The sequence below is a fragment of the Geotrypetes seraphini genome, chromosome 8, assembly GCF_902459505.1.
Source record: "Geotrypetes seraphini chromosome 8, aGeoSer1.1, whole genome shotgun sequence".
In the NCBI taxonomy this organism is placed as follows: domain Eukaryota; kingdom Metazoa; phylum Chordata; class Amphibia; order Gymnophiona; family Dermophiidae; genus Geotrypetes; species Geotrypetes seraphini.
In genome coordinates, this window is record NC_047091.1 from 149,244,625 (window position 1) to 149,257,284 (window position 12,660).

Genomic DNA, 12,660 nt, shown 5'->3' on the forward strand with positions numbered 1-12,660 from the left:
CCTATAAAGAAATATTATATTTTATACAAAATATGCTTTTGCATAATTTGCACATTTCTAGACCTAAGACGTACTGTGTGCCATTTTTTCTCAATTTTTGAATTATATCCCAAACCTCATCTATCCATCTACAAATTTTAATGTGTCCTAGGTGTAAAAATACAGAGAAAGAAGCTCATAAGCATATGAATTAAGTATGAAAGGAAAAAAAAAAGAAGAAGGATATATATTTTTTAAATCATTTGGTCAATATTCAGACAGTGGTGATCAGTATTTTTTCAAACGCTGATCTTTGCTATTAAACTAGCCCTAGATATTCAATGCTAGGCCATGGGTGGACACTAGTGATACCCAGATCTGAACTGACTGCTAGTGGCTGTCGAAACTAGTGTTGCTCGATTTGCCGATTCACTTTGAATCGATTCATTGTCTAAGAAAATCAGACTCACTGATTCAGCGACTGACCCCCCACCCTGGTGAGACCTGACATACCTCCAAGGCTTCATAAAACAGCAGCGGCGGTGGCGCTCTGAACAGTCTGCTTCGTGGCTTTCCCCGCTGGGGACTTCCTTCTGCCGTGTCACTGCTGATGTCATCGATGATGTGGCAGAGGGCTGCTTTAGCAGAGCAGGTCGTGAAGCAACCCGTTCAGAGCGCTGCCGCCACCGCTGCTGCTTTAGGAGGCCTCGGACGTATGTCAGGTTTCACGGTGGGAGGATCGGTGGGGTGCTACTGCACAGGGGGATGGGTGGAAGAGGAGGAAAGCTGCTGCTCAGTGGGCTGGGAGGGGAGGAAAGATGCTGCACATGAGGGAGAAAGGAGAGAGGAAGAATTGTTGGGGTAGAAGAGAGGAAGGGAGAGATGAAACAAAGAGGTAGACAGGGGTGAGAGGGAGAAATTCTTCATATTGTGGAGGGGAGGGAGACGTGAATGGAGAAAAGCCAGGGAGAAATGTTGGACAAAGGGTGGAGGGCAGGGAGAGATGGTGTATGGGGAGAGAGAAAGAAATGTTGCACATGATAATGGAGGGGAGGAAAAGGGAGATGCTGCATGGAGAGGAAACAGAAGTTTGGCCAAGGGCACAAGGCGGGGAGAGGGGGGGGGAGAGATGGTAGACAAAGAAACAAATGTTGGATATGACAGTGGAAGGTAGAAAAAAAAAATTATTTTCTATTTGTGGATTACAATATGTCAGATTTGAAATGTGTATCCTGCCAGAGTTGGTGTTAGACAGCGAGCACGAGCTAAGACCTAACAGAGAGAGAAAAAGTATTTTTCATTTTGTTTACATCACAGCACTGATGTTGGGTTGGAAAGGGTAAAGGGTGGGTTGGATGGAAAGACTACAAAATAAACCTGCCTGGATGTTTGGAAAAAAACCAAAAAAAAACCCGCCCAATTGGGCAGGAATAGCAAATCGAATCAAAAAAACCAATTCAATAGGCTAAATCGAATCAAAAAATTTTTCCCTAAATCTGGCAGCAGTAGTCGAAACATATGCAGGGCGATATTCAGACAGGTCTGCATAAAATACTTATACAAGTCCTGGCTGAATATTGACAGGGATTCATATACATTTCATCCACATATCCTAGAGCATTTCTGCACTCCCTTCACACCCCTCTGATGGAGTTCTGCTCCCTCTCCCACCTTTCCTACCCTCCCCTAATCTATGTCCAAGCCCCTTCCCACCCTCACCTCTGAATCCCAGATGGACGCTTCAAAGCCTACTCACTCCTGCCCCTCTCAGTTGCTCCTTGAAAATGGCTGCCATGACTTTAATGAGAGGCATTGGGGGGGGGGGATTCAGAGCTGCAGCAGGGAGATAGGAGGGGAAATAGAGCTCCTTCAGAAGAATGGGAAGGACATGATGAGCTTCAGCCCAATAGACAGCTGTGCAGGTGCAGGTGCAGGTGCTGTTTATTGCTAGTACCTGCATAGCTAAATAACCAACACAAGGAGTGAATATTGCAAATACCCACATAGCTGCCAGCTTCTCCCTGAATCTGCCTCTGGAGTGCCCCTCTCTGGCCCTCTTCAAAAAATAGTTGGTCAGAGCCAATGTTCAGAGGCACTACCCAGTTAACTGCAGCCAAATATCGGTACCAGTCTGTTGAGAGAGTTCTGCCCACTTAAATTACTTTGAATATCAATCAGTATATGTATATATTGAGAGAGAGATTGGCCTTTTTTAAACTAGAAAATGATAATTATTATTAATGAATTAACATTAACAATAATGTTGCCACATCAATCTTTTACTAAACGCTAAAACCAAAACCATGATGTATCTGAAGGGTAAATGCTAAAATAAGCAGGAGAATAGGGCTGAGTCTCATGTCTGGAATATATCCTATATTATAAAGAGAGCATAATGGCATGTTTGTTGGAAATTTTATCTTGAAACTAAGGATTTTTATGAAATCGGGAGAGATTACATTTAGGGTACCAGAAAGTGATTTAGCTACGAGTAGGTGTCAAGTTTGGGAAAATTCATTGGGTGGAGGAGGAGTATTTTTGCAGTTTGAAAAGATGTTTGGAGCAGCATCAAAATGAGGCTTGGAATACACTGAGAAAGACTGTTGGAATGCCAGAATATGGTTTGGAATGCACTGACAAAGTCTATTGGAACACCAGAATGAGGCCTGGAATGCACAAGAATGAGGTTTGAAAGGCTATTGGAGCACCAAAATGAGGATTACAACACTCTGAGAAAGATTTCAACGCACAACTTGAGGAAAAAGACAGGACTGAAGTTTAGCAGATAAAACCATCAGGTTGGGCACTTGAAAAAAACCACCAATATCATACCAACTGTTGCCTAGCATTCAAGTACCTCACGGGTCGCATCGAAGTAGAAGAGGATATCTTCTTTTTCAAGGGTCCCGCGGCAACAAGGGGACATCAGTGGAAAATCAGGGGCGGGAAACTGCACGGTGACACTAGGAAGTTCTTCTTCACAGAAAGGGTGGTTGATCGCTGGAATAGTCTTCCACTTCAGGTTATTGAGGCCAGAAGCGTGCAAGATTTTAAGGCCAAATGGGACAAACATGTGGGATCTATCCGCAAAGATAGATAGGGAGGGTCATTGGAGTGGGCAGACTTGATGGGCCGTGGCCCTTATCTGCCGTCTATTTCTATGTTTCTATGTTTCTATGTAACCCCCTCTTTTACTAAGGTGCACTAACCATGCATGCGTTAGCGTTTAGTGCGCACTAAATTGATTAGAACATGCTAATCGGTTAGCGCGCCTTAGTAAAAGCGGGCCTAAGAGAGAGAAGCTGCTTGCCTCTGCTTTCATACACGGTCACACCCCACACAGAAGCACTGTTTTATTTTTTAACTTTATCGTTTTTATTGTTGAACTAACAGATTTTTCGTATTTATAACTCTCCACAATTATGTTTTCTGTGACTGCTTACTACCACTGGTTATGTCAACAACCCTAACTAACAACTTTAGACAGTACAAAAATTGTTTGCACTAACACAACATAAAATTTGCACTATACTTCTACTGTGTTTCACATAACAGAACATACACCATCCAATGTGCTTCTACCGTGATTACAGACTACAACACCTTCCAGTGTGCCTACAGGAATAAATTGTATGAAAATACTTCCATCAAAGTTTAGATGGTAACCTACAGACCTACACATCATTCTTTAAGTATTTAAAATTTTTACATCCTAGCTAAACTGAAACATCACAACAATGACACAAACGCTTTAGTTCTCACCCAGAAAAAAATGAAAACTTAAACACTACAGTGCAATAGCAACAATATAAATCTAAATCAAGAATTCCAATCAGGTCAGTGAACCCGCTATTTACAAAGTCAAACTGCAGACTTCAGAGCATACCCTGACAAAAGCCACAGCACAGTGCCTGAAACGTCAGTTTCTACCTGACAAAGATGCAGCGAGACCCAGAAACCTGCAACAAGCCAGCTGCAAAAACCCTGAAAGCCATCTAACCCAGCTCCATGGAGAGAACATCTTTAAACCTACCAGAGACTTTTCCATTCTATGGACTTTCACAACAAAATTCAAATTTCTGATCAACTGACTTTCCCGCCAAAATTCAAATTGGTGAACTGCCCTGGTCCCAATCAGTCACAGAACCCACTATTTCTAAAGTCACACTACAGGCTTCAGAGCATATCCTGAAGAAAGCCACAGCATGATGAACATCTTGAAAGAAACGAACTTCTGATAACCAGCCAACATGGTTTCTGCAAGGGGAGATCGTGCCTAACAAACTTATTGCACTTCTTCGAAGGAATTAACAAACGGATGGACAGAGGAGACCCCATAGACATCATATATCTATATTTCCAAAAAGCCTTTGCCATGAACGCCTACTTCAGAAACTGAAGAACCATGGGGTGGAAGAAAACGTACTTAGATGGATCAGAAACTGGTTGGCGGGCAGGAAACAGAGGGTAGGAGTAAAAGGCCACTACTCGGACTGGAGGAGGGTTACGAGTGGTGTCCCGCAGGGCTCGGTGCTCGGGCCGCTGCTATTTAATATATTCATAAATGATCTAGAAACAGGAACGAAGTGTGAGATAATAAAATTTGCGGACGACACCAAACTATTTAGTGGAGCTTGGACTAAAGAAGACTGTGAAGAATTGCAAAGGGACTTGAACAAACTAGGGGAATGGGCGACGAGATGGCAGATGAAATTCAACGTTGAGAAATGTAAAGTATTACATGTGGGAAGCAGAAACCCGAGGTACAACTATATGATGGGAGGAATGTTATTAAATGAGAGTACCCAAGAAAGGGACTTGGGGGTAATGGTGGACATGACAATGAAGCCGACGGCACAGTGCGCAGCGGCCGCTAAGAGAGCGAATAGAATGCTAGGTATAATCAAGAAGGGTATTACTACCAGAACGAAAGAAGTTATCCTGCCGTTGTATCGGGCGATGGTGAGTCCGCATCTGGAGTACTGCATCCAATATTGGTCACCATACCTTAAGAAGGATTTGGCGTTACTTGAGAGGGTTCAGAGGAGAGCGACATGTCTGATAAAAGGTATGGAAAACCTTTCATATGCTGAGAGATTGGAGAAACTGGGACTCTTTTCCCTGGAGAAGAGGAGACTTAGAGGGGATATGATAGAGACTTACAAGATCATGAAGGGCATAGAGAGAGTGGAGAGGGACAGATTCTTCAAACTTTTGAAAAATAAAAGAACAAAAGGGCATTCGGAAAAGTTGAAAGGGGACAGATTCAAAACGAATGCTAGGAAGTTCTTCTTTACCCAACGGGTGGTAGACACCTGGAATGCGCTTCCAGAGTGCCTAATAGGGCAGAGTACGGTACTGGGGTTCAGGAAAGGATTGGACAATTTCCTGCTGGAAAAGGGGATAGAGGGGTATGGATAGAGGATTACTGCACAGGTCCTGGACCTGTTGGGCCGCCGCGTGAGCGGACTCAGGGCCAGATTTAGATGAAAAGAGGCCTAGGCTATTCCACTTATGAGGCCCTTTCACCTCCCATTGAACCCCCCAACCCCCTCCGATGCCAGCCTGCCTGCCTTCCATCCCCCTTCCACTGAAACCCCCCACCCCCCCCCCCCCCAATGCCAGTCTGGGCCGCCCTGTCCTGACGGATCCACGCTTTGCCTTTCTCCCCGCGGGGCTGGGCTTTGCCCAGCTGTTTCCGGACTGATGTTTTTCCCTCCCCGATCCTCCTCCCAGGGCGAGAAAAAGAAAGGGAGAAGCCGAGTCGGCGCCCCATTGCGGCCGGAGCCGGTTCCAATCCCGAAGCGGAACCAAGATAACCGGAGAGCGGCTAAAATCTGAACCAGAGGCAGGATAGGACCGGGGACCGGCGCACGCCCCCACTCGGGGCTGAGACCGATTTCCCACCGGAGCCGGGAAAGGGGTGAGGGGCGGAGAGAGGAGCAGCGGGATCCGATCCGGAGCACATGTGCAATTCGGATTCCCCACCCCCGGCTGAATTTTGATGAGTCGCTGGCACAGGCGCCGTGAGGAGTGACGCAGAAGCACACCTCACGCCACCAGGACTCACGATATTTCAACAGCGCATGCACGCTCTAGGATTTTATTATTTATGATATAATCATGAAAATCTAAAATAAAGCACATAATATACATTTTAAAATATGCAAATTAAAACATATGTTAAGAATTCTGTGAAATGAAGATATTGTCACAAAAAATTTTTTCAATAGTCTATAAACACTTCACTAAAGTATTGAACTTACTGAACTCAAAAGGCGAGAATCAAATGATCGTGTACGTAATCCTAAAATAAGAATCTTTTCTAATAACATTAACACGTGTTTCATATTATCGAAGTAACATGAATATAACCGTACGTCGGGATATCAATAGGTCTGTTCGTTTGTCTGTTCCAATCTACACCAATCTGCACTTTATTTATGCAAGAACAAACCAGAGCTTAGTAGCATAAGGCACGTCAATATTTGCCATAGCAATCAGTGAACGTATAAACTATACTTTGGTGCAATCTAGTATAAACAAACGAACAGACCCAATGAGCCGAACGCGTTGATCTTAACCAATACATTTTTATGTTTGTTTATTAGTCATATGCATAGAATTTCTCCTTATTTTCGGTTCAGTGTTTTAGTGTTCACTGTTTTTAGAATAGTGTAATTTTAATTTTGCTAACAATTTGAATGCAGGCCCCTCTTGATCTTGAGGCCCTAGGCTGAAGCCTAGTTAGCCTATAGGAAAATCCAGCCCTGAGCGGACTGCTGGGCATGATGGACCTCAGGTCTGACCCAGCGGAGGCATTGCTTATGTTCTTATGATGGCTGAAACGTCGGTTTCTACCTAACAAAGATGCAGTGAGAAACCTGCAACAAGCAAGAATTCCATCATCATCATGAACACTACTTCCCTGAGCGAAGCTTGGTCTTCCAGGTACTAATTAGTAATTAAATAATTACATTAGGGTGATGAGCAGCCTCAGTGGGGGATAGCAAGAAATTTAACCCCTGGAGAAGGTGGGGGAGGGGCAAAAGTTTTTTTTAAAAAAAAGGCTGCAACATTTTCAGTGAGGGGCTAGGGTAGGGCGATTATATTATTCTGAAAAATACACAACAGATATATTTGTGCAGCTAAAAATTGTAAGTTCCCTGGAGATAAGGAAATGCCCACTGTGCCAGAATGTAAGTTGCATGAACTAAGTCTAAATAAACCAAAGCAAAACTAATCATGACCCCAAATTATTATTCTTTTTCTGTCTAGTGCACAGAAAAGAGCATTCCTGTTATTTTTAGGAAATCTTCTTCCAGTTTCTTTATGTAAATCCATTCTCACACTGCTACAGTTTCTTCTGTTAGCACAGATAATTAGCTGCAAAGATGTTAGGACATCAATAAACATGATGTATCTATGAAAAAACCTCTAGTATTAATTAGAACATGCCATGCATATATTATAATCTAATATTATATATTGCAAATACATTTAGCACTTTTACACTGTAGGACTTTCATGCACTTTCTTTTTAAATAGCCACAGAGAACAAATTAAGAACATAGTTGTTCTGCATGCAACACCTGACTGCTTTGGAATGTCCCCAAGTATAACTGCTATGTCTATCCTGTGGCGAACTACTAAACCAAAAGAGTGGGTACAAGTCCAAAAATGAATCAACCCAGGATATGCAAATGGTGCAATGAACAATATAGGGGGTCCTTTTTCTAAGGAGCACTAACAGATTTAGCGCGCATAGGGTTCAAAGAAGCCATTAATAACTTAAAATGAAGGACCCAACAAGGTCTGTGTTTTGACCCATGCAGGGGTCTGCCTCAGGGGGTCACAGCAAATATTATGAGAAGTAACTTCACTGATGCTGAGCAAAAATGATTTTATTTGTCCTGCAGATCAGCTGATGGCTGTGTTGATCCTTGCGACAAGCTTTAACATTATCCGATCTACAAACCATGTCCTTGATTTTAAGATATTAAAGACTTCTTCGAAGACTATATTGTTCATCACATCATTTGTATCTCCTCAGGTTGATTCGTTTTTGGACTTATCCCCACTTTTTTGGTTTAGTTGTTTATTCCTGTGAGGTTTCCTTCCAGTTTGTCTGGTTTGTATCTTGTGGTGAAAAGAGAGAAATGTCTGATTAGCAGCAGATGGAAGTTTTTCATGCGAAAACATCCAAGTTGTAATTTTTAAAAGCAGTTCATGGTACGCCCCCTCCTGGAATACTGTGTCCAGCACTGGCCTCTGTACTTGAAGAAGGACACGGTACTACTCGAAAAGGTTCAGAGAAGAGCGACTAAAATGGTTAATGGGCTGGAGGAGTTGTCGTACAGCGAGAGATTAGACAAACTGGGCCTCTTCTCCCTTGAAAAGAGGAGATTGAGAGGGGACATGATCGAAACGTTCAAGATAATGAAGGGAATAGACTTAATAAAGACAGGTTGTTCACCCTCTCTAAGGTAGAGAGAACGAGAGGGCACTCTCTAAAGTTAAAAGGGGATAGATTCCATACAAACGTAAGGAAGTTCTTCTTCACCCAGAGTGGTAGAAAACTGGAATGCTCTTCCGGAGGCTGTTATAGGGGAAAACACCCTCAAGGGATTCAAGACAAAGTTAGACAAGTTCCTGCTGAACCAAAACGTACGCAGATAAGGGCCGCCATGGGAGCGGATTGCTGGGCACGATGGACCACTAGTCTGACCCAGTAGCGGCAATTCTTATGTTCTTAAATCACAAGGGGGCGTGTTGGGGGCATGTTGAGTGTGTGTTTTGGCACAGAATTTGGATGTTTTCCTGGAATAATGGAGCAAGATAAAAATATCTAGGGCTCAAAATTGGGACATTTTTATCTGGACCTGTTTCAATCACGACTAAGTCACAAAAATGTTTCCCTAACTTACCAGATGACACCCCTTAATACCATAGTGGTCACTAGCCCCCTTCTATACCCTAAAGATGTGACAGTGACAGTACATGCCAGACTCTGTGACAGCTTCAGATATTATAGTCATTCCTATAAGAGCAGCAAGCAAGTCCCGGGAGTAAGCTAGTGGTCAGCGCAGTGGACTGCACAGAAAGAGATCCAGGTTCTGCAGACCTGAGGACTTTTGTAGTGATGTACAGTTAAGTACAGTAGGTTTTTAGGTGTTCCTGGAGGGTTCACATTAAAATCCACTGCACTGACCACCAGGCTGCCCTCTGCTCTGCTGAGATTTCTATGTGGCCAGTTTACCAGGAATGGTGCCACAAAATGGCTTGAATTTGTGCATTTTCTCTAGAATGTTTTTTTAATGACACCTAAAGAAATATGTACTAAACATATATTGAAAATGCTCCTCCACATATATTATCCTTTCAAATGCAAACTCACCTAATTTCTGCACAAATTACCAGAGATCATTCCATGCAACCCTGAAAAAGGTACTTGACTTTTGCATCTCCACCATTGCTTTCACCTATCTTTTTTCTGGCTGAAAATGGATAAATGCCACAAAGCATTCTTTACATATAGGGCCAACTCAATAAAGAATGCTAAAGGTTAGGTGTCCAAAATCTAGGTGCTAAGCCAGTGGTCTCCAATGCGCAGCCCCCAAAGTCCTCCACTGTGGCCCTCAAAATGTTGGCTGAAATGTTCCTCAACTTCTTTTGCTAAGTTCGCCCTTTACTGTACCTTGATGCCCCAGGGGATTTAGCAACTTGCAGTATCCCGTACCGCAAGTTGCTGAATACCATCTCACAGAAATAATGCAAGCAGCGTTATTCCCAATGTTCCTTATTTGATAAATTTGTATAATGATACTCGTCAATTTTGAAGAATATGATTTTATCACACTTCTTGATAGGACCTTAACTTTCTAAGCAGGGAAATGAAATAAGAGTTTAAGTGGTTTGATCACGACTTCTTTATCTTCCAGGCTTTTAAAAAGATCATTGATAATGTACTTGTTTGATAAATTTGTATAATTACAATTGTCAACTTTAAGAATGTGATTTTATCATATTATGCATTTCTAATCTATTAACATATGATTCACAAGCTTGTGAATTGTTGTTTTGAAAAAATTAAAAAAAAAATTAAAAATTAAAAAAAAACAACATATGATGCATTTATGGTGCAGCCCCTACTTATTTGGCTAATAGTTTTTCCATAGCTACGAACAAATGCAGTAGAAAAACTCATGCTCTGTTCAATTTCCCTTCTGTAAAAGGTTGTAAAAGCAAGAAATTCCTAAATCATTCTTTAGCATCTCAGGCAGCTTCTCATGAAAAAGAATTTTGATCATTGTTGCTCACAGCTGTTTCTTACAGACATTTTAGAAAACAGCTAGAAACTTATCTTTTCTCCAAATACCTGACTAGCTGACTCATTCAAATATACGATTATGTTTTATGTTTATAATCTTTTGTAAACCGCGTAGAACTTTTTGGTAACGCGGTCTATAAGTATAATGTTATGTGTTATGTTATCGCTGTGTTTTTACAGTTTTTTTACTTGTTGTGAGCCGCAATGAACTGCGAGGTATTGCAGTATAAAAATAAAGTTATTATTATTATTAGATCAGGGCCCCCGACTCAAGACCCCAAATGACTCAGCACCCCCCCCCCTGATTCAAGGCCCCCCCAACTCAACCCCCCCCCCACCTGACTCAAGCCTAAGCTACCCTAGAGTTCAAAGCTCCTTCCCCACCCCACCCTTACCATAACATGTTCAGAATTGATGGTTCAGGATGGGGGTCTTCCAGGGGTCCAGGGAACTCTTCAGGCAGGAGCAATGCTCACTCCCACCTATCCTGTCCTTAGCTGGCTCCAAAATGGTACCCATTTGGTAGTCTTGTGTGACTACCGCTAGGGGTCAGATCTTCCATATAAGGAAATACATATATATCTTCCAGATACGGATCTAACCCGCTAGCGGTAATTGCACAAGACTACCACTGGGGACTCAGCATCACTCCTGCCTGAAGAGCCTCCTGGAAACCAGAGGACCCCTGAAAGACCACTACTTTAGAATTTTAGCTTTGCAGAAAGAGATAATTTTATTTCTTGTTGTTAGCTTCTCAGTAGACAGCATATTAAAAGGGTTGTTCAATATAGAATAAAGTTTTTAAAAAATAGAACACAGGGCTCTGTTTTTTGTCCATACAACTTTTTTAAAATGTTGTATATTTTTATAGTGTACCTGCCTTTCATTTTGCTTTTTTTTTTTTTTTGGTAACAGTTCCAGCAAGAGGAAGGCTTGAGAATGGGGCTCACCAGAGCAGTGTTTCTCAACATTCTGCAAGAATTTCTGCTAGGATAACTTATAAGCTCTATGTATTGGTTTTTAATATTTTACATGGCCTAGCTCCTTCTTATTTGCTGGATTTAGTTCTCTTAATGATTGGTAGACATATACAATTAAATCAATTCTGTTTACAATTTCCATCGCCTAAATCTGGGGTAGGGAACTCCAGTCCTCGAGAGCCGTATTCCAGTCGGGTTTTCAGGATTTCCCCAATGAATATGCATTGAAAGCAGTGCATGCAAATAAATCTCATGCATATTCATTGGGGAAATCCTGAAAACCTGACTGGAATACGGCTCTCGAGGACCGGAGTTCCCTACCCCTGGCCTAAATCAATTAAGCTATTCTGTCAACTTAGTGTATCTTTTAGTTATCAAGCTCCGACTATTTAGAATAAACTTCCTCTCACTGTTAGTTCAGAAACTAATTATTTACCCCCTCTTTTACTAAGGTACGCTAACTGATTAGCGAGTGCTACACACCAATGCGTCCATAGACTAACATGCACGCATTAGTGTTTAGCGCACGCTAAATCGATTAGCGCACCTTAGTAATAGAGGGCCTTAGTTTTTAGAAAGCTTTTAAAAACAGTGTTATTCAAGAAATGTTTGAACTGATTGTTTTTATGATTTTTTTTTTTTCAATATTGCCTGTTTAACCGGGTTTGTTTCCGGTCATCTGCTTTTTTGCAATCCGCCTGGAACTCGTAAGGGCTATGGCGGAATATAAAAAAAGCTTTGTAATATAATGTACTTATACATAATGTACATGTTCCATTGAGACACTGCAGCTTGCAAACTCAGTAACATTAATGTACTATTTTGAGTTTTGATTTCAGGTTTTCTTCTGTAGTACTCACTTTTCCACCTCTCTATCTCCTTCAACGATGCAACCTGTCGGTCATTTCCAAGGTCTGAGTTACACCACCTACAGCAGACTGTGACATCACTAAAAAAAAAAGATTATTGGAACAAATCCAATCCTGAAGAAGAATGTTTCTCACCATAGCAAGAGGTACAATTCCTGCAAACGCCGTCTGGCTCACAAAGATCTCCGAGACCACCAGCTCACTTGCAGAGTCATCTTCAGGATATTCCACCTGCCACGTAATCTGTTGTGCCCCTGCCAGTCCGCTGTTGTTTTTAATTTCAAAGTCCATCTGTAGGATCTCTGAAAGAGAGCCATTTTCTCTGGAAAAAAATATATATAAAAAAGCAAACAAACAAACATTAAATTGCCATTTGAAAAGAAACATCAGCAAAATGTCAAGAAGTAAATCACATTTTGTCTGTGCAGAAAAAAAATTTGCATAAACTGGCAGCTCTCATGAATCTGATACAACCATAAATCATAGAAATCTATACCGTAGT

The 12,660-nt window shown here is 41.8% G+C and overlaps 1 protein-coding gene across 1 annotated transcript in view; it reads right to left on the reverse strand.

Moving 5' to 3' along the window:
- TMEM132B (transmembrane protein 132B) overlaps positions 1-12,660 on the reverse strand; it is a 709,727-nt gene that overhangs the window by 198,342 nt on the left and 498,725 nt on the right. Inside the window, exon 4 of the mRNA XM_033956153.1 lies at positions 12,294-12,480. Within this exon, the coding sequence (XP_033812044.1) occupies positions 12,294-12,480 (187 nt within the window). The remainder of the gene's footprint in view (positions 1-12,293; positions 12,481-12,660) is intronic.